The sequence below is a fragment of the Sorex araneus genome, chromosome 11 (genome assembly GCF_027595985.1).
Source record: "Sorex araneus isolate mSorAra2 chromosome 11, mSorAra2.pri, whole genome shotgun sequence".
Taxonomy (NCBI): Eukaryota; Metazoa; Chordata; class Mammalia; order Eulipotyphla; family Soricidae; genus Sorex; species Sorex araneus.
In genome coordinates, this window is record NC_073312.1 from 31,718,401 (window position 1) to 31,737,436 (window position 19,036).

The 19,036-nt window shown below is 39.1% G+C and overlaps 1 protein-coding gene across 1 annotated transcript in view; it reads right to left on the reverse strand.

The window, feature by feature from the left end:
• Window positions 1–17,309, reverse strand: part of LOC101545907 (cytochrome P450 2C5-like) — a 47,935-nt gene extending 30,626 nt beyond the window's left edge. Inside the window, exons 1-5 of the mRNA XM_012935800.2 lie at window positions 17,115–17,309; window positions 16,484–16,646; window positions 16,180–16,332; window positions 12,503–12,663; window positions 10,710–10,886 (exon numbers count right to left, since the gene is read on the reverse strand). Of these exons, the coding sequence (XP_012791254.2) occupies window positions 10,710–10,886; window positions 12,503–12,663; window positions 16,180–16,332; window positions 16,484–16,646; window positions 17,115–17,282 (822 nt within the window). The 5' untranslated portion in view covers window positions 17,283–17,309. The remainder of the gene's footprint in view (window positions 1–10,709; window positions 10,887–12,502; window positions 12,664–16,179; window positions 16,333–16,483; window positions 16,647–17,114) is intronic.
• Between the last annotated feature and the right edge of the window lie 1,727 nt (window positions 17,310–19,036).

A 19,036-nucleotide genomic window follows, 5' to 3' on the forward strand; every position in this document is an offset into this window, starting at 1 on the left:
GGGCTAAACTCTCAGTTAAACTTGAAGGAACCATACACTATTTCACGGAGAAACAACAGCTCAGGAACTTCATAGACTCAAAACCAAACCAAAAAGAAGCACTAAGGGGGCTTTTGTAAGACAAGAAGAACCCCTACAAGTACAACAAACTCTTACACAAAGATGGCGCAACATCCCATAACAATAATCTCCCTTAATGTCAATGGTCTAAATTCACCAATTAAGAGACACAGACTGGCAAAATGGATCCAGAGACTGAACCCAACATTCTGCTGCCTGCAAGAAACACATCTGAATAGCCAGAACAAACACAGACTCAAAGTCAAAGGATGGAAAACAATCCTGCAAGCAAACAACTCCCTCAAGAAAGCTGGGGTGGCTTTATTAGTATCAGACAACATAGACTTCAGGTTGAAAAAAATTAGAAGGGATAGTGAAGGCCACTTTTTATTAATCACGGGATATGTACATCAAGAAGAAATTACTCTCCTAAACGTCTATGCACCCAATGAGGGACCAGCTAAATTCCTCCAACAGCTGATAAGAGACCTTAAGAAGGACATCTCGAGCAACACAATAGTAGTTGGAAACTTCAACACCGCCCTGTCTTCTCTGGACAGATCAAGAAGATTAAAACTCACCAAGGAAATACTGGCTTTGAAGGAAGAAATAGAAGAGAGAGGGCTAATAGATCTATACAGGGCTTTATATCCCCAAAAAAAGGAATAAACATTCTTTTCCAGTGCACATGGAACATTTTCCAGAATAGACCATGTTCTGGGCCACACAGCATACCTCAACAGAATCAAAAAGATAGACATTGTACCAGCTATCTTCTCAGACCATAATGCACTAAAGATAAAATTTAATCATGGACAGATGCAGAAAACCAAATCAATCACCTGGAAATTAAACAGCTCGATGTTGAACAATAAGTGGGTCAGGAAGTAAATCAAGGAGGAAATCAAAAGGTGCCTGGAAACAAATGAGAATGAAGACACGAGCTACCAGAACCTGTGGGATGCAGCTAAAGCCGTTTTAAGGGGAAAATTTATAGCTTTGCAAGCATATCTCAGGAAGGAAGAAAGGGCCCGCATAAATAACTTGACTTCACAACTCAAGACCATAGAAAAGGACCAACAAATGGAGCCAAAACCAGGCAGAAGGAAAGAGATAATAAAACTTAGAGCAGAAATTAACGACATGGAAACCCAAAAGACAATTCAAAAGATCAATGAAACCAAGAGCTAGTTCTTTGAGAAAATAAATAAGATTGATAAACCACTAGCAAAACTCACCAAGAAAGGGAGAGAGAGAGAACCCTTATAAGCCGAATCAGAAATGAAAAGGGGGACATCGCAACAGAAACCAATGAAATTCCAAAGATTATCAGAGACTACTTTGAAAATCTGTATGCCACGAAACAAGAGAACCTAGAAGAAATGGATAAATTCCTGGATTCCTGTAATCTCCCAAGGCTGAAACAAGAAGACCTGGAGTTCCTGAATAGTCCTATTAACATCAAGGAAATTGAAACGGTAATCAAAGTCTTCCCAAAAACAAAAGCCCAGGCCCAGACGGATTCACTAGCGAATTCTTCCAAGCATTTAAAGAGGACCTATTGCCAGTTCTTCTCAAGCTTTTCCAGGAAATTGAAGAAACAGAAATCCTCCCAAACAGTTTCTATGAGGCTCACATCTCCCTAATACCTAAAGCAAACAAATACACCACAAAAAAAGAAAACTACAGGCCAATATCCCTGATGAACACAGATGCGAAGATTCTCAACAAGATATTAGCAAACAGAATTCAACAACTCATCAAAAAGATCATACACCACAACCAAGCGGGATTCATCCCGGGGATGCAAGGATGGTTTAACATCCGGAAATCAAACAACATAATCCATCATATCAACAAAAGAAAATATAAAAATCATATAATCATATCAATAGATGTAGAGAAAGCATTTGACAAGATCCAGCACCGGTTTTATGATGAAAACTCTCGCCAAAATGGGTATAGAAGGGACCTTCCTCAATATAGTCAAAGCCATCTACCACAAGTCTACGGCAAGCATCATCCTCAATGGGGAAAAACTAAGACCCTTCCCACTGAGAACAGGGACAAGACAAGGATGCCCAATGTTTCCTCTTCTGTTCAAAATAGTACTGAAGTTCTTGCAATTGCAATTAGGCAAGAAAAAGATATTAAGGGCATTCAGGTAGGAAAGGAACAAATCAAGGTCTCACTATTCGCTGATGATATGATATTATACTTAGAAAACCCTAAAACCTCCTACAAAGAAACTCCTAGAAACAATAGACTCATGTAGTAAAGTTGCAGGCTATAAAATCAATACCCAAAAGTCCATGGCTTTCTTATATGCAAATAGTGAGAGAGAAGAAAGCAATATGATAAAAGCAATCTCATTCACACTTGTGCCTCAAAAAATCAAATACCTCGGAATCAGATTAACTAAGGAGGTAAAGGACTTGTATAATGAAAACTACAAAACGATACTTCAGGAAATAAAAGACACGAGGAAATGGAAAAACATCCCCTGCTCATGGATTGGAAGAATTAATATTGTCAAAGTGACAATTCGCCCCAAAACATTGTACAAATTCAATGTGATCCCTATAGGGATACCCTTGTCATTCTTCAAAGAAATGGAGCGGGTGCTCCTGAAATTCATATGGAATAATAAGCCCCCACGAATAGCTAAAGCAATTCTTGGGAAAAAGAAAATGGGAGGAATCAACCTCCCCAACTTCCAACTCTACTACAAAGTGGTAGTCATTAAAACAGCGTGGTACTGGAACAAAGGCAGAGCAGCAGTCCAATGGAACAGGGTTGAATACTCTGACACGTCCCCCCAAGTATATGACCATCTAATCTTTGATAAGGGAGCAAGAAATGTGAAGTGGAGCAAGGAAAGCATGTTTAACAAATTGTGCTGGAAAAACTGGACAGCTACATGCAAAAAAATGGGCTTAGACCTCCACCTATCACCATGTACGAAAGTCAGATCAAAATGGATTAAACACCTCAACATCAGACCACAAACAATAAGGTACATTGAAGACAAGGTCAGGAAAACCCTCCACAATATTGAAGTCAAAGGTATCTTCAAAGCTGACACGCCACTGGCCAAGCAGGTCAAAACAGAGGTAAATAAGTGGGACTATCTCAAAATCCGAATGGCTCAGAGGCACATGAGAAAATGTTCAACATCACAAATAATCAGGGAGATGCAGATCAAAACAACCATGAGATATCATCTCACACCACAGAGACTGGCCCACATCTCCAAAAACAAAAACAACCGGTGGTGGCGTGGATGTGGGAAGAAAGGGACTCTTCTTAACTGCTGGTGGGAATACCAACTCTTTCAGCCTTTTTGGAAAACAATATGGACAATTCTCAAAAAATTAGAAATTGAGCTTCCATTTGACCTAGCAATACCACTCTTGGGAATATATCCCGGAGATGCAAAATGGTATAGTAGAGATGGCATCTGCAATTCTCTGTTCATTGCAGCATTGTTTACAATAGCCAGAATCTGGAAAAAACCAGAGTGCCCCAAAACAGATGACTGGTTAAAGAAACTCTGGTACATATACACAATGGAATACTATGTAGCTGTCAGAAAACACGAAGTCATGAAATTTGCATATAAATGGATCAACATGAAAGTATCATGTTGAGTGAAATGAGTCAGAAAGAAAGAGACAGACATAGAAAGATTGCACTCATATGTGGAATATAATATAATTGAGAAATGCAAGTTTGCAGTGATGCAACCTCTGGCAGATATTTCTCTGGACTTAGTTACTAAAATACTAAAATAAAAAAACCCAAAACCTGAGGCCACTAGGTGCGGTCACTCGACCTCATACCTCTCCATTCTCAGCAATGGAAAACAAATTGCCAAATGCTTTCTTTTCAGCAGATCTGACTTTAGGGGGGGAGACTCTCCAAACTATAATAGTGAGTTTTGTTGAAATATTGAATGCAATCAAAGTGAAAGTAAAGTGAAATTTATCAGTTCCTCAGGCAAGGGGGGGCTAGGGGTGGTGGGGGTGCTAGGGGTGTGGGGGGACGAGGTGGAGCTATACTGTGATTCTTGGTGATGGAATATGTGCACTGTTTAAGAATTGGGTGTTCGAGCATTGTATAAATGAGAATTAAACCTGAAAACTTTGTAAATTTCCAAATGGTGACTCAATAAAAAAATTTAAAAAAAACACACCAAACATTAGCCAAGTGGCACAAATGCTGGCCGACTTTGACTGTGCTTTTGGAAATGTCAGACTGCAGCCAAATCTCACCAAACTGCACAGGAAGGAGATTGCAGCATGGAACGCCTTTAGGAGCATATAAGGAGTGGTTAAGAGGACAAAGAACCTTTGGTTCCGGGCACATCTTTTCAACTCCACTGTTATTCCTTTTTTCACCATGTGGAAAATTACAAAGATTTTAGGCTTAAGTCTCAGTTATACAATGCTCAAACACCCATTCCTTCACCAGTGCACATATTCCACCACCAAGAATCACAGTACACTGTGAATATTTTGGATTTATCTGCAATAACCAGCTGTAGAAGAAGGCCGTCATATACAGCCCTCTTTAACCTTCCCTTACACATTGTATATAACAATTATTTGTATCTTCATATTATAATATGATATTCTGTAATTTCCAAATTTTCTGTAATTGTATCCATTTTAGTTGAGTATCATTTTCTCACTTCTTGAGTGAATTATTAGTTACCATAGAGCAGGATAAAATATTCTACGTATATTTAAGAATTTAATTTGCATCTTCCCTAATGATTAGTGTAGATTCATGCATATGATGCACAATGAAAGCACTTGAGCCCTTCCGGACCCACCCTGCTCCGCGGCCCTGAGCACCCCGCGCTTCCCTCCCCTGCAGACTGCCGGCCGAGTGGCCGGCACGCCAACCCCAGCCCGTTGACCACTGCCGGGTTGTGGGAAAGGGTGTGGCCTAATCGTCAGGGGTGTGGACTAAGAAAAGTGGGTGTGGCCTCAATACAGGCTGCCGCCCTCTAACGCGGCAGGTAGTTCCCTCAACGTCCTATCCAAGACTAACATCCTAGCTATTCCCAAGCAGTAGGACAATAAAACACAAGACTTCACATAAGAATTGAAGGAAACATCTCAGTAGGAGACCAGGTTCTAAAAACGGCAAGTAAAAAGCCAACCGCTATTGACCTAGCCTATCCACAATCCTTTTTCGCAACAAAAGGAAACAGGGACACTCATCTTCAAGGGCCCTCTTTCATACACAACAACAACATGAAGAAACAGCGAAAATCCCCACTGCAAGCAGAGGACGATCAAAGGAGTCCGGAAACCTCAATGGGCATTTCCTACAAACTTGACCTCTCTGAGAAAGAATTCAGAGTTGAAATCCTCAACATGTTCAATGAACTCAATGCAAAGATGGGCAACTTCAAGGAAGACCTGGCAGAAACAATACAACAGACAGCCGACAAAATACGGGAAGAAATGAGAGCAGAAATAAAAAACCTTCAAAAAGAAATGAAGGATTCAGTACATGAAATCAAAAACTCTCTGGCTGCCCTCAACAATAGGATGACTGCAGCCGAAGACAGAATCAGTATGCTTGAAGATGAGCTGCAAGAGGCCTACAGGCAACAACAAACCATGGCAAGAGACCTCAAAATAGCTCTAGCCAGAATCAGAGTCCTAGGGGATGATTTCAAGAGGAACAACATTAGAATCATTGGACTACCAGAACCACAGGGAACCAACCCCAACGAAAAAGACACAGTCAAATAAATCATTGCGGAAAACTTCCCACAGCTGGACAATGCGGGCATCCAGATTCAAGGTACCCGAAGAGTGCCAGCTAAAAGAGATCCTAACAGAAAAACCCCAAGACATATCATAGTTACGATGATGGACATCGTTCAGAGAGACACAATACTGCAAGCAGCAAGGTCCAAGAAGGAAATTGCATACAGAGGAGCACCCCTTAGACTCACAGCAGACCTATCAGAAGAAACCCTCCAAGCTCTAAGGCAATGGTGGGATATAGTGAAAAAACTCAATGAAATCAACGCTTCACCAAGAATACTTTAATCGGCTAAACTCTCATTCAAACTCGAAGGAATCATACACTACTTTGGGGATAAACAACAGCTCAGGAACTTCATAGACTCAAAACCAAACCAAAAAGAAGCACTAAAGGGGCTATTGTAAGACAAGAACAACCCCTACAAGCACAACAAACCCTTGCACAAAGATGGCACAAAATCCCATAACAATAATCTCCCTTAATGTCAATGGTCTAAATTCACCAATTAAGAGACACAGACTGGCAAAATGGATCCAGAGACTGAACCCAACATTCTGCTGCCTGCAAGAAACACATCTGAATAGCCAGAACAAACACAGACTCAAAGTCAAAGGATGAAAAACAAACCTATAAGCAAACAACTCCCTCAAGAAAGCTGGGGTGGCGTTACTAGTATCGGACAACATAGACTTCAGGTTGAAAAATATTAGAAGGGATAGTGAAAGCCACTTTTTATTAATCACGGGATATGTACATCAAGAAGAAATCACACTCCAAAATGTCTACGCACCCAATGAGGGACCAGCTAAATACCTACAACAGCTGCTAAGAGACCTTAAGAAGGACAACTTGAGCAACACAATAGTAGTTGGAGACTTCAACAGTGCACTGTCTCCTCTGCACAGATCAAGCGGATTAAAACTCACCAAGGAAATACTGGCTTTGAAGGAAGAAATAGAAGAGTGAGGGCTAATAGATCTATACAGGGCTTTATATCCCCCCAAAAAAGGAATACACATTCTTTTCCAGTGACATGAAACATTTTCCAGAATAGACCATGCGCTAGGCCACACAGCATACCTCAACATAATCAAAAAGATAGATATTGTACCAGTCATCTTTTCAGACCATGATGCACTGAAGATAAAACTTAAACTTGGACAGATGCAGAAAACCAAATCAAACACCTGGAAATTAAATAGCTCGATATTGAACAATAGTGGGTCAGGAAGGAAATCAAGGAAGAAATCAAGAGGTACCTGGAAACAAATGAGAATGAAGACACGAGCTACCAGAACCTGTGGGATGCAGCTAAAGCCGTTTTAAGGGGAAAATTTATAGCTTTGCAAGCATATCTAAGGAAGGAAGAAAGGGCCCGCATAAATAACTTGACTTCACAACTCAAGACCATAGAAAAGGACCAACAAATGGAGCCAAAACCAGGCAGAAGGAAAGAGATAATAAAACTTAGAGCAGATTAACGACATGGAAACCCAAAAGACAATTCGAAAGATCAATGAAACCAAGAGCTGGTTCATTGAGAAAATAAACAAGATTGATAAACCACTAACAAGACTCACAAAGAAAGAGAGAGAGAGAACCCTTATAAGCCGAATCAGAAATGAAAAGGGGGACATCAGAACAGAAACCAATGAAATTCAAAAGATCATCAGAGGCTACTTTGAAAATCTCTATGCCACGAAACAAGAGAACCTAGAAGAAATGGATAAATTCCTCACATCCTATAATCTCCCAAGGCTGAACCAAGAAGTCCTGGAGTAACTGAATCGTCCAATTCACATCAAGGAAATTGAAATGGTAATCAAAAGTCTTCCCAAAAACAAAAGCCCAGGTCCAGACGGATTCACTAGCGAATTCTTCCAAACATTTAAAGAGGACCTTTTGCCAGTTCTTCTCAAGCTTTTCCAGGAAATTGAAGAAACAGAAACCCTCCCATACAGTTTCTATGAGGTTCATATCTTCCTAATACCAAAAGCAAACAAAGGCACCACAAAAAAAGAAAACTACAGGCCAATATCCCTGATGAACACAGATGCGAAAAGATCCTCAACAAATTATTAGGAAATAGAATTCAACAACTCATCAAAAAGATCATACACCACAACCAAGCGGGATTCATCCCGGGGATACAAGGATGGTTTAACATACGGAAATCAATCAACATAATCCAGCATATCAACAAAAGAATAGAAAAAATCATATAATCATATCAATAAATGTAGAGAAAGCATTTGACAAAATCCAGCATCCGTTTATGATGAAAACACTCGCCAAAATGGGTATAGAAGGAACCTTCCTCAATATAGTCAAAGCCATTTATCACAAGCCTATGGCAAGCATTGTTCTCAATGGGGAAAAACTAAGAGCCTTCCCTCTGAGAACAGGGACGAGAGAAGGATGCCCACTCTCTCCACTTCTGTTCAATATAGTACTGGAAGTACCTGCAACAGCGATTAGGCAAGAAAAAGATATTAAGGGCATTCAGGTAGGAAAGGAACAAATCAAGGTCTCACTATTCGCTGATGATATGATATTATACTTAGAAAACCCTAAAACCTCTACAAAGAAACTCCTAGAAACAATAGACTCATGTAGTAAAGTTGCAAGCTATAGTATCAATACTCAAAAGTCCATGGCTTTCCTATATGCAAATAATGAGAGAGTAGAAAGTGACCTGAGAAAAGCAATCCCATTCACAATTGCGCCTCAAAAAATCAAGTACCTCGGAATCAGCTTAACAAAGGAGGTAAAGGACTTGTATAATGAAAACTATAAAACACTACTTCAGGAAATAAAAGAGGACACGAGGAAATGGAAAGACATCCCCTGCTCATGGATTGGGAGAATTAATATTATCAAAATGGCAATTCTCCCCAAAGCATTGTACAAATTCAATGCGATCCCTATAGGAATACCCTTGACATTATTCAAAGAAGTGTAGCAAGCGCTCCTGAAATTCATATGAAACAATAAGCCCCCACAAATAGCTAAAGGAATCGTTGGGAAAAAGAAAATGGGAGGAATCAACCTCCCCAACTTCCAACTCTACTACAAAGTGGTAGTCATTAAAACAGCGTGGTACTGGAACAAAGGCAGAGCAGCAGTCCAATGGAACAGGGTTGAATACTCTGACACGTCTCCCCAAGTATATGACCATCTAATCTTTGATAAGGGAGCAAGATATGTGAAGTGGAGCAAGGAAAGTATGTTTAACAAATTGTGCTGGCAAAACTGGACGGGTACATGCAAAAAATGGGCTTAGACCTCCATCTATCACCATGTACAAAAATCAGATCAAAATGGATTAAAAACATCAACATCAGACCAGAATCCCTAAGGTCCATTGAAGATAAGGTCGGCAAAACCCTCTACGGCATTGAAGCCAAATGTATCTTCAAAGCTGACACGCCACTGGCCATGCAAGTGAAAACAAAGATAAATAAATGGGACTATCTCAAACTTAGAAGCTTCTGCACCTCAAGAGAAACAGTGACCAAAGTACAAAGACAATCTACAGAATGGGAAAGGATATTTATGCAGTACCCATCCGATAAAGGGTTGATAACAATGATATACAATGCACTGGTTGAACTCCACAAGAAGAAAACTGCCAACCCGATCAAAAAATGGGCTGATGAAATGAACAGAAACTTTTCCAAAGAAGAAATCCGAATGGCTGAGAGGCACATGAGAAAATGTTCAACATCACTAATTATCAGGGAGATGCAGATCAAAGCAACAATGAGATATCATCTCACACCACAGAGACTGGCCCACATCCCAAATAACAAAAGCAACTGGTGTTGGCATGGATGTGGGGAGAAAGGGACTCTCCTTCACTGCTGGTGGGAATGCAGACTCGTTCAGCCCTTTTGGAAAACAATATGGACTATTCTCAAAAAGTTAGAAATTGAGCTCCCATTTGACCCAGCAATACCACTCCTGGGAATATATCCTGGAGAGGCAAAAAGGTATAGTAGAGATGACATCTGCACTTCCATGCTCATTGCCGCTCTGTTTACTATAGCCACAATATGGAAAAAAACCAGAGTGCCCGAAAACAGATGATTGGCTAAAGAAACTCTGGTATACTTACACAATGGAATACTACATGGCTGTCAGAAAACATGAAGTCATGAAATTTGCATATAAGTGGATCACCATGGAAAGTATCATGCTGAGTGAAATGAGTCAGAAAGAAAGAGACAGACATAGAAAGATCGCACTCACATGTGGAATATAAAGTAGCTGAGAGGTACAAGCTTACAATGTTGCGATTCCTGGCAGACATTTCTCTGGACTAAGTTACTAAAATACTAAAATACAGAAATCCGAAACTATGCTGTTGCTGGTGTGGCCTCCTGACCTCATATCTCTTCATTCTCAGCAATGGAAAACAAATTACCAAATGCTTTCTTTTCAGCAGATTGACTTTAGGGGGGAGAAACTCCAAATCAATAATAGTGAATTTTTTGTTGAAATGTTGAATGTAATCAAAGTAAAGTGAAAGTAAAGTGAAATTTACCAGTTACACATGCGGGGTGTGGGGTTGGGGAGGTGGGGGGAGAGGGGAGGTATATCGTTATTCTTGGTGGTGGAATATGTGCACTGGTGAAGGGATGGGTGTTTGAGCATTTTATAGCTGAGACTTTAACCTGAAAGCTTTGTAACTTTCGACATGTTGAATCAATAAAAGAATTTTTAAAAAAGAAAGCACTTGACAGCATTATTTGTATACTTATTGAGAGATCCTTGGTAAATGCAGAACTATTCAACAAACCACAAAGTGTTAAAAGTGTACTAACAATCAAGTAATTGAACTTCCACTAGCATCTTACCTGCTCCATTTTGATGAGGAAACAATCAATAAAGTCTCGAGGATTATCAATGTCCAAGGTTGCTTGATGTTCCACCACTTTCTCCATAAAATAACTTGCAAAATAAGAATAATTTTGATATAATTTGCTGTAAGTCCCTGGGTAATAATCAAGGAGAATCGGAAAAGAATTGCAGAGCTAAAAGAGAAGACAAGTTTATTAAATAGTGAACATTTAAAAATCTATATGTAAACACCAAGCCTGGTTGGAAACTGCATTATATATTTAAATAAAACAGTCTTTGTTTTGAGAGAAAATATTTATTTTTTAAATAGCTACTATTTTAATGCTGATAGATGATTTGGTAGAAAACATTTTTTACTATTTGATCAATCTGATAATCATGCTTTCATTCATGTCATGTTTATAGATACAAGAATCCTTATCAATTTCTCATGTGTAGATGAAATCTTTCATATGCTCTTAAAATATTGCGCCAGAGTGATAGCACAGCGGGTAGGGTATTTGCCTTGCACGCGGTCGACCCTGGTTCGATCCCTGGCATCCCATATTGTCCCCCGAGCACCGCCAGGAGTAATTCCTGAGTGTAAAGCCAGGAGTAACCCCTGAGCATCGCTGGGTTGTGACCCCCCCTAAAAAGCAAAAAGCATATGCTCTTAAAATATTGAAACTACTAGGGTTCATGTTGTGTGGGTTTTAGACAACACTGAAGAAATACACTGGGGGCTATCCCTACCTCTGTACTCAGGAGGTAGATTTACATATTTTATTTTACTTTTGTTATTTGAGCCACATGCTGTGATACCAATGGTTTACTCCTGGCTCTGTGCTCAGGGATCACTCCTGGCAAGAATGGAGAATCATATGTGGTGCCGGGAAGCAAACCTAGATCAGTTGTTTGGTAGGCAAACATCTTACCTCCTGTACTGTCTCTGCACATCCACAAATGAACATATATTAAATAACACCAGAGATTTAGGAAGTTTGGGCAGTAAAGAAAATCCTGCTATTTCTACTAGATTCAAATAAGAATTAATGTTTTAGAAGTGCATGTGTCTGTCTTTAAGATACTGTGAAATATCTCAACAGAAGATACTTTCTAAACATTCTCCATATATAGAAACTGTGCAATAGAATAGTGAGATTTCTTTGAAATTACATCACTATCTTTGGGGCAGAGTACAGATACATCAGCTCAATACAGTTTAAGACTATAATTTTCTTTGTCACCCCTTCAAAAAAAACCAATTTTTTTTTATTTTGGAGGCCACTTGAAGCTCAACACATCACTACAATGGTACTCCCTGAAAGGATATTGTCCTCTTTCCCTAAATACAGATAGTTTTGCATCTAATGTGATCTAAGTGTTTTTCAGAGTTGAAAGACAATATTTGCAGAGAATGAAATCTTTTAATGAGTGTGAAGGAACTTTAATGCAATGGACATGTTTTGAGGAAGTTACCAAATTAATTTACAGATTTGAACTTTGGTGAGAAAAGCACTGAACAAATTCAAGGGAATTTAATTCCAGTTCTTTATTCTGGAAGTACTCTGAGCACTTTATTGCCAATATTTTCAGGGGGCAAGGCCGTATTATGAGACTGACGCTCTGCCTACTGCGCTAAGAGGACTGCTGGGGCAAGGCCACATTTCACAGATGAGCAATCTGAGAGCTAAGCTCCGCAGGGCTGTGGTGTCCACACATTTACTTCTCAGCTTAGTCTACTGAGAGGTTTGCCATCTTGGAGAAAAGAACAAAATAATTCCCATGTAAAAGTGAATAATAGCCTCACCTGAATCCATGGGGAGCTAAGAATTTCAACATTTTCATTCAATTTTTCCATCAACTTTAGAAAATCTTGATCTGTATAATCAAAGCGATTCTGAAAAACAATGGAGCAGACCACATTGCATGGAGCACATCCGAGGATAAAGGTGGGGTCACAAGGTGAGGCTAAAGATCAGAGAATATTTTAAAATACAATTAATATATGCACATGAAACATGATCATTTAGATGACAAGTAAACAAAAAAATTAACCTTTAAAATAAAATATTCCCTAAAAATTTGCTTAGGAAGAAAAATACCAACATGTATAAAGCTGAAAGATCACTTTTACGTTAGATCACTGTAAACTATTTTGACCCAGGTAGCTAAATAATGTTCTATAAATCACCTAATCATTGTTATCACTGCCATCCCATTGCTCATCGATTTGCTCAAGCAGGCACCAGATCATCTCTATTGTGAAACTTGTTACTGTTTTTGGCATATCAAATATACCATGGGTAGCTTGCTAGACTCTGCTGTGTGGGCGAGATACTCTTGGTAGCTTGCCGGGGTCTCCAAGAGGGGTGGAGGAATCGAACCCGGGTTAGCCACGTGTAAGGCGAATACCCTACCCCTGTTCTATTACTTTATACCATCTGAGAGTAAAGTATAAACATTAACAGAGAACAATTAAAATATTTAATTTATCGCCATTGCCTATATTTTCACCCATTCTCAAAGTGTCTCAATTAATTGGACATTTTTAAAATGACACTTCAGAAGCCATTTAAGAAATTTAATAGCTGAATGCCCTGCCAGGGAGGCTGGGTGTGGTGAGGGGGATGGGATCAGGGGTGGGAGGCATACTGGGTTCATTGGTGGTGGAGAATGGACATTGGTGGAGGGATGGGTTCTCAAAAATTGCATGAGGGAAAAACAAGCACAAAAAGTTGTGTATCTATACTGTACCCTCACTGTGACTCACTAAAAAAATAAAAAATTAAAAGAAAGAAATTTAATAGCTAAAGTCATCAGAATTCCATATTTTCTATATGAAGAAACTATATAAAATCAGGTACAAAGATTACAGGCAAGAGTATACTATTAGGGATTTTAAATGATTCACTCATAGTTAGATTAGAAAAAAACTGGTTTAGGGGCTGGAGAGATAGTACAGAAGATAGGGTGTTTGCTTTGCACAGAGCCAGAAATAAGCCTGAACTCTTCTGGGTGTGGCCAAAAACAACAACACACACACACAAAAGCAAAAAACAATAAAACATATAACCTGAGCTGAAAATCAGTGAGACAAGCACATAGTACTGGAAGACAAATGAAAACAATAAGTTTACTCCAAAGGACCAAGATTTAGTATTCCAAAATAATATGTTTGTTTAGAATAAGTATTATGTTCAACTGAATTCTGTTTGTTTGTTTGTTTGTTTGTTTGTTTGTTGCTTTTATGGGTCACAACCAGCAATGCTCAGGGGTTACTCCTGGCTTTGCACGCAGGAATTAGTCTTGGCATGGCTCAGGGGACCATGTGGGATGCTGGGAATCAAACACTGGTCCGCTGTGTGCAAGGAAAATGCCCTAATCGCTGGATTATCACTCCTGCCCCTGGTTGAGTACTTTTAAAAATAGCGCACTTGGGGCTGGAGGGATAGCACAGCAGGTGGGCATTTATTTTTCTTGAGACCTACCCGGTTCAATTTTCAGCATCCCATATGGTTCCTCGAACACTGCCAGGACTAATTCCTGAGTGAATGAGCCAGGAGTAACCCCTGTGCACTGCTGGGTGTGAACCAAAAAGAAAAGAAAAAGAAAAAAATAAAAACATACCACTTAAGATTTTTCTTTTCTTATCCCTTTAATGTCTAGCTAAGGAACTGTTCTTAACAGGTATTACAACAACAAAATAATATGAAGTTAGACTGATTAGGCTGGGAATATTAGCAAGGTCTGTTTGTTCAAATTCTTCTCTGTGTCTCTTTATCTCTGCATGGTACAGCAAACATTTGTTTACCAAATATTTTCCTTTCCTCTTCTTCCTATAAATTTTCTTCCTTCCTTTTGAAGCTTAAAATTACCCTCTTTCCCCCATCACATAGAATTTCTCATTGCCTAACCGTTGTGAGCCTCTTATATGTTGCTGGATGTCTGTAAGTAAATGTAATTTTGAGTGTTTATATTATAGAATTATGAAGCAGTGCACATTTAAGCATAGAGGGCAATGATAATGAAGAGTAATTAATGCTGATATATTTTGAACAGGCTGAGCTGTCTTTGCACAAGAAACACTAGGAATGAGAATTGCACCATAATATTTTTACTTGGTTCAAACCACATGGTATCATTATTAGGCCAAATTGTAGAACTAATATCTGAGTTAACTCTGAGACATGTCTGTGAGACTGATAATATAAATATAGTCCAACTAAGGAACATATTAGTCTCCTGTATCTTGAGATCATTTCTACCTTGTGCACTTGACAAGTATTCCCAAGTAAAATGTTCTAAAACTGTAGTAACATTCCCTAAATCTTTCATTTAATGACTCAAAACTATTCTCTGTGATTTATGGTTTAAAAACTTAATTCAGGACCTTCCACAGCCACCACCCTATTGACTTACCCGATAGCCCTGCTAGACTGATTCCTGACTAAATCTCCCAAGAGATATAAGCCAAGAACCTAAAACTCATGGAAACACCAATCCTCATAGTTGAAAACTGGGTCTGCCCTTGGGAGTACCTGCCATGCTGAAGCTCCAGCAGAAGCATCCACACCCCACTGCTGCAACATTGCCAAAGGTTCAACTCTACTGCCTCATTAATACTCTCTGCAGAGCCTCTCTCCACCTGCCAATACAAACGTCTCGGAAGCCATGCCTACATCTCCAAGATGGCGTCTAATGAGCTTTTTGGCACAGAACATAGATTCTAGCCAAGCGGTCTTTGAACAAGCAGCCTCCTACACCTCCTAATTCTTCAATACTGAAGTTCCAGTAGGAGCACATAAACTTAAATTGAAAAATCATATTGAAGCCCACTATCTCAACAAACAGAAACTATAACACAGAAGGCTCCACTAACAGCAGTCTACTAAACCTTTAGAAAGGACTCCAAAGCCCCATGATGGGATGTAACAATTTTCACATTTGACTTTTGTATAGTTATTGATTTTAACATTAGAACTTTGTTATCTAATCGATTTAAGTTCTGGAAATGTACCAACAGCTGTGGGTTTTGTCTGCATGAAAATAATTTTAAAAAATTAAAATAAAACTGAATGTAATAGAGAACTGAATAACATTTCATATTTCATACCCACACTGTGTATACAACAGTGGGTGGACACACAGTACAGCATCGGTGTACATATGTGCCAGTCTCAGTTGACTCTTTGCTTCAGAATCCCCTGCTTAGAGGGCCTGAGGGATAGTGGAGTAGGGAAGGTGTTTGCATTGCAAGTGGACACATCAGGAGTGATCCAGGAGCACAGAACTCAGGGTAAGCCCCAAACAATGCTGATTGTGGCCCCCAAACAAACAAATAAACAAACAAGATTATTCTTTTCACATAGGATAGAGAGCTTCTATCCCTAAAAGTAGTTAGCCCAAACTGAGACCTTTCCAAGGGTAGGGGTGAAGCAGAAAACAGCCTCTAGGCCCGAGTTAGAGCACACATAATCATCCCACCATTGGTTTTTCTCAACTCCTCCACAAGGCAGTGGGCTTCCTCTTGAACTCGGTCCTCAATGCTCCTCTTCCCCATCCCTAAACTCCGCAGGGTCAAGACAGAAAAGCGCCTGAGTTCCTTCCAGGTCTTTCCAACACTGAACGCTATTCCATCTATGAGAGAAGACAGAAAAAGGAGAAACATTGAAGGTGAAGAGAAGGTGATGTGAATTGGCCAAATTTCACTGAAGAGTCCAACAAATTCCTGTCTTTTATCTCCTTCATCCCCAATATCAGTGCTACACGTGAACACACCCACACCTACCATGTCCTTCATAAAGTTTTTTAAATACTGGGACATCACTTCTTCCAGCAAACTCTTCTCCCAGATCTACCAGGGCTTCCTTCACTGCTTCATATCCATACAGGACCACAGCAGGCTTCATGCCAAAATACACAGTGAACACAGGGCCATAGACCTTTGAGAGCTGGGAAAGAAGGCAAAAGGTAAGTCAGTATTTGATAAAATACTGTGCTTTCTTCAAAATGGTATAATCAGGGTGTTTTATTTTTAAATCACCAAAGTCTAAAATAGCACTACAATTTTAGGATAACATACACACATGTATATATATGTATGTGTATATATATGTTCATATATATATACATATTATTGTATCACTGTATCACTATCATCCCATTGCTTATCGATTTGCTTGAATCAATCTATAAAACCCAATTGTTTCTCTACACACAAACTCCGTTCCTTATCTCTCACTATTTACTTTGACAATAAAACACAAGATAAAGTTTTAAAATGACTGGAAGCAATTTGACTCACAACTTTTACAGTGAGTCAATTTTAATAGGGTGGCACAGGTAGTAAATCTTATCTTTAAAATTTGGTGTAAATTACTTACATTTCAAATCATTAAAGGAACATAAAATATACTCACATTGCTCAGAGATTGACTGATGTTCTTAACATCTACTTGCAGGATATTTCCAATAATTGGGAGAGGAGTAGGGCCAGGCGGAAGCTTTCCTTTACTGGCATTCTGTTTCCTGCGGGAAAGGAGAAGCCAACAGGAGAGAAAAAACACCAGCAACAGAACTGGATACATTGGAGCTTTCTCTTCTTACTCAGAGAAGTTGACCTGAAATCTAAAGGTTTTTTAAAAATACTCTCTCCTAATATCACTTGTACCTTTTTATAAATGCAACCGGTCACAGGCTCTGTGAGTGGACTTTGACCTATCAATAGCACTAGCACTGTAGTCCAATTATTCATTGATTTGCTTGAGGGAGCACCAGTAACATCTCCATTGGGAGACTTGTTGTTACTGTTTTTGACATATAGAATACACCACAGGGAGCTTGCCAGACTCTGTCGTTCGGGTGAGGTACTCTTGGTAGCTTGTCTGGTTCTTCCAGAAGGATAGAGGTATCAAACCGGGTTCTGCCATGAGCAAGGCAAATGCCCTACTCGCTGTGCTATTGCTTCAGTCCTGATAAAGTAACAAAACGGCCTTCAGTCTTTTCTTACATTTAGTCTAATGGCTATCGGTAGACTCTGGTTTAATTAATACTCCTTTGGGATTATCAGGTATTGATAATTTAGAAATGTTTTAATACCTGGCCCTTTTACTTATTTATTTTTTGGTTTGGAGGCCACACCTGCCAAAGACAAACCCTGGGTGAACAACTCAGAAGTAGGGACAGCACGAAGATTAAGAAAACAGACAAAAATAAGAGAGCCAAAGCTTGCTATCATTCTCTAGAGTGTACCTAATAGTGAAAACATAATGACTAAAAGAAGAACTGTTAGAATCGCCATAAGGGAAGAGAAATGTTTTAGGGAACTGAAACTGTGTATAACATCAGTCATGCTTTCAAGTAGATCTCAGTGGGAAAAAACTTGAAATTTCTGAGGAAAAGTATCAAAGATTTCAAGTTGCAAATGTTGTATGTCATAAGACATACTTCCTGATTAAGCAAATGTTTTCTAATTAATTTCCATGAATGCTGTTTCTTTATAAAGTTTGGGAGTAACACAGGACTTGGTAAAATTCTGATTAAATATTAAACCAGATTTAGTTTGTAAATTTTGTATTTCATCCCCTAAAAGTAAAACAAACACTGCTTGTTGCAAGTCTGCTCTTTGGGTAATAGATTTTTTATCGATTTATTCTTTATTGTTGACCATGTCATAATAAAGTAGTGTCACTGCCAGTTCTCAACAAAGTAGACAGCTTGGATGCAGTTTCAACAGCAGTTGTAGTGGCCATTAATGCTATTAATCCCGTTATTCCAAAGATATGCATTAATATAAACCTTCATGATCTTTTCAGTATCTTCTAACAAACTTTCTACAATGCACATTGAAGGAGAGTCTGCTATGTCCTAGGAAGCTCAGAAGGCATCCCTGGGTTTAAGTAAGTAAAGGGAAGGAAATTCGTGAATTTGGGCAAGTGAATAATCTGCAAAAGACACAGATTAGGGTTTGTTTTTCTTTATCAAATCTTTCTTTTCCGATTGATAGGATAGGGTATTTTCACACAGGTTTGTATAAAATGAGTGTCAATTTCTGTGAAACTGAAGCCAGGCAGAGTTCCTTTACTAATATTTTATGTTTCCCTATCCATCCTTTCATGAATTTTAACGTTGAAACAACCCTCCATAGTTCCAGATGTTGAGGTCTGCCTGGAATACTGGGCTTTGGAGGAGAAAGTTCTCCCATGTTCCATAGTACAATCATGTTGAAATAAGCTGTTATAGTTTCAGTTTCTCTAACAATTTTCCTATTCAATTTAAATAATTTTTGTTTTCCCTGGCAAAACCAAAAGAACTCCAGTCAATTATCTTGCTGTGGTGGTAG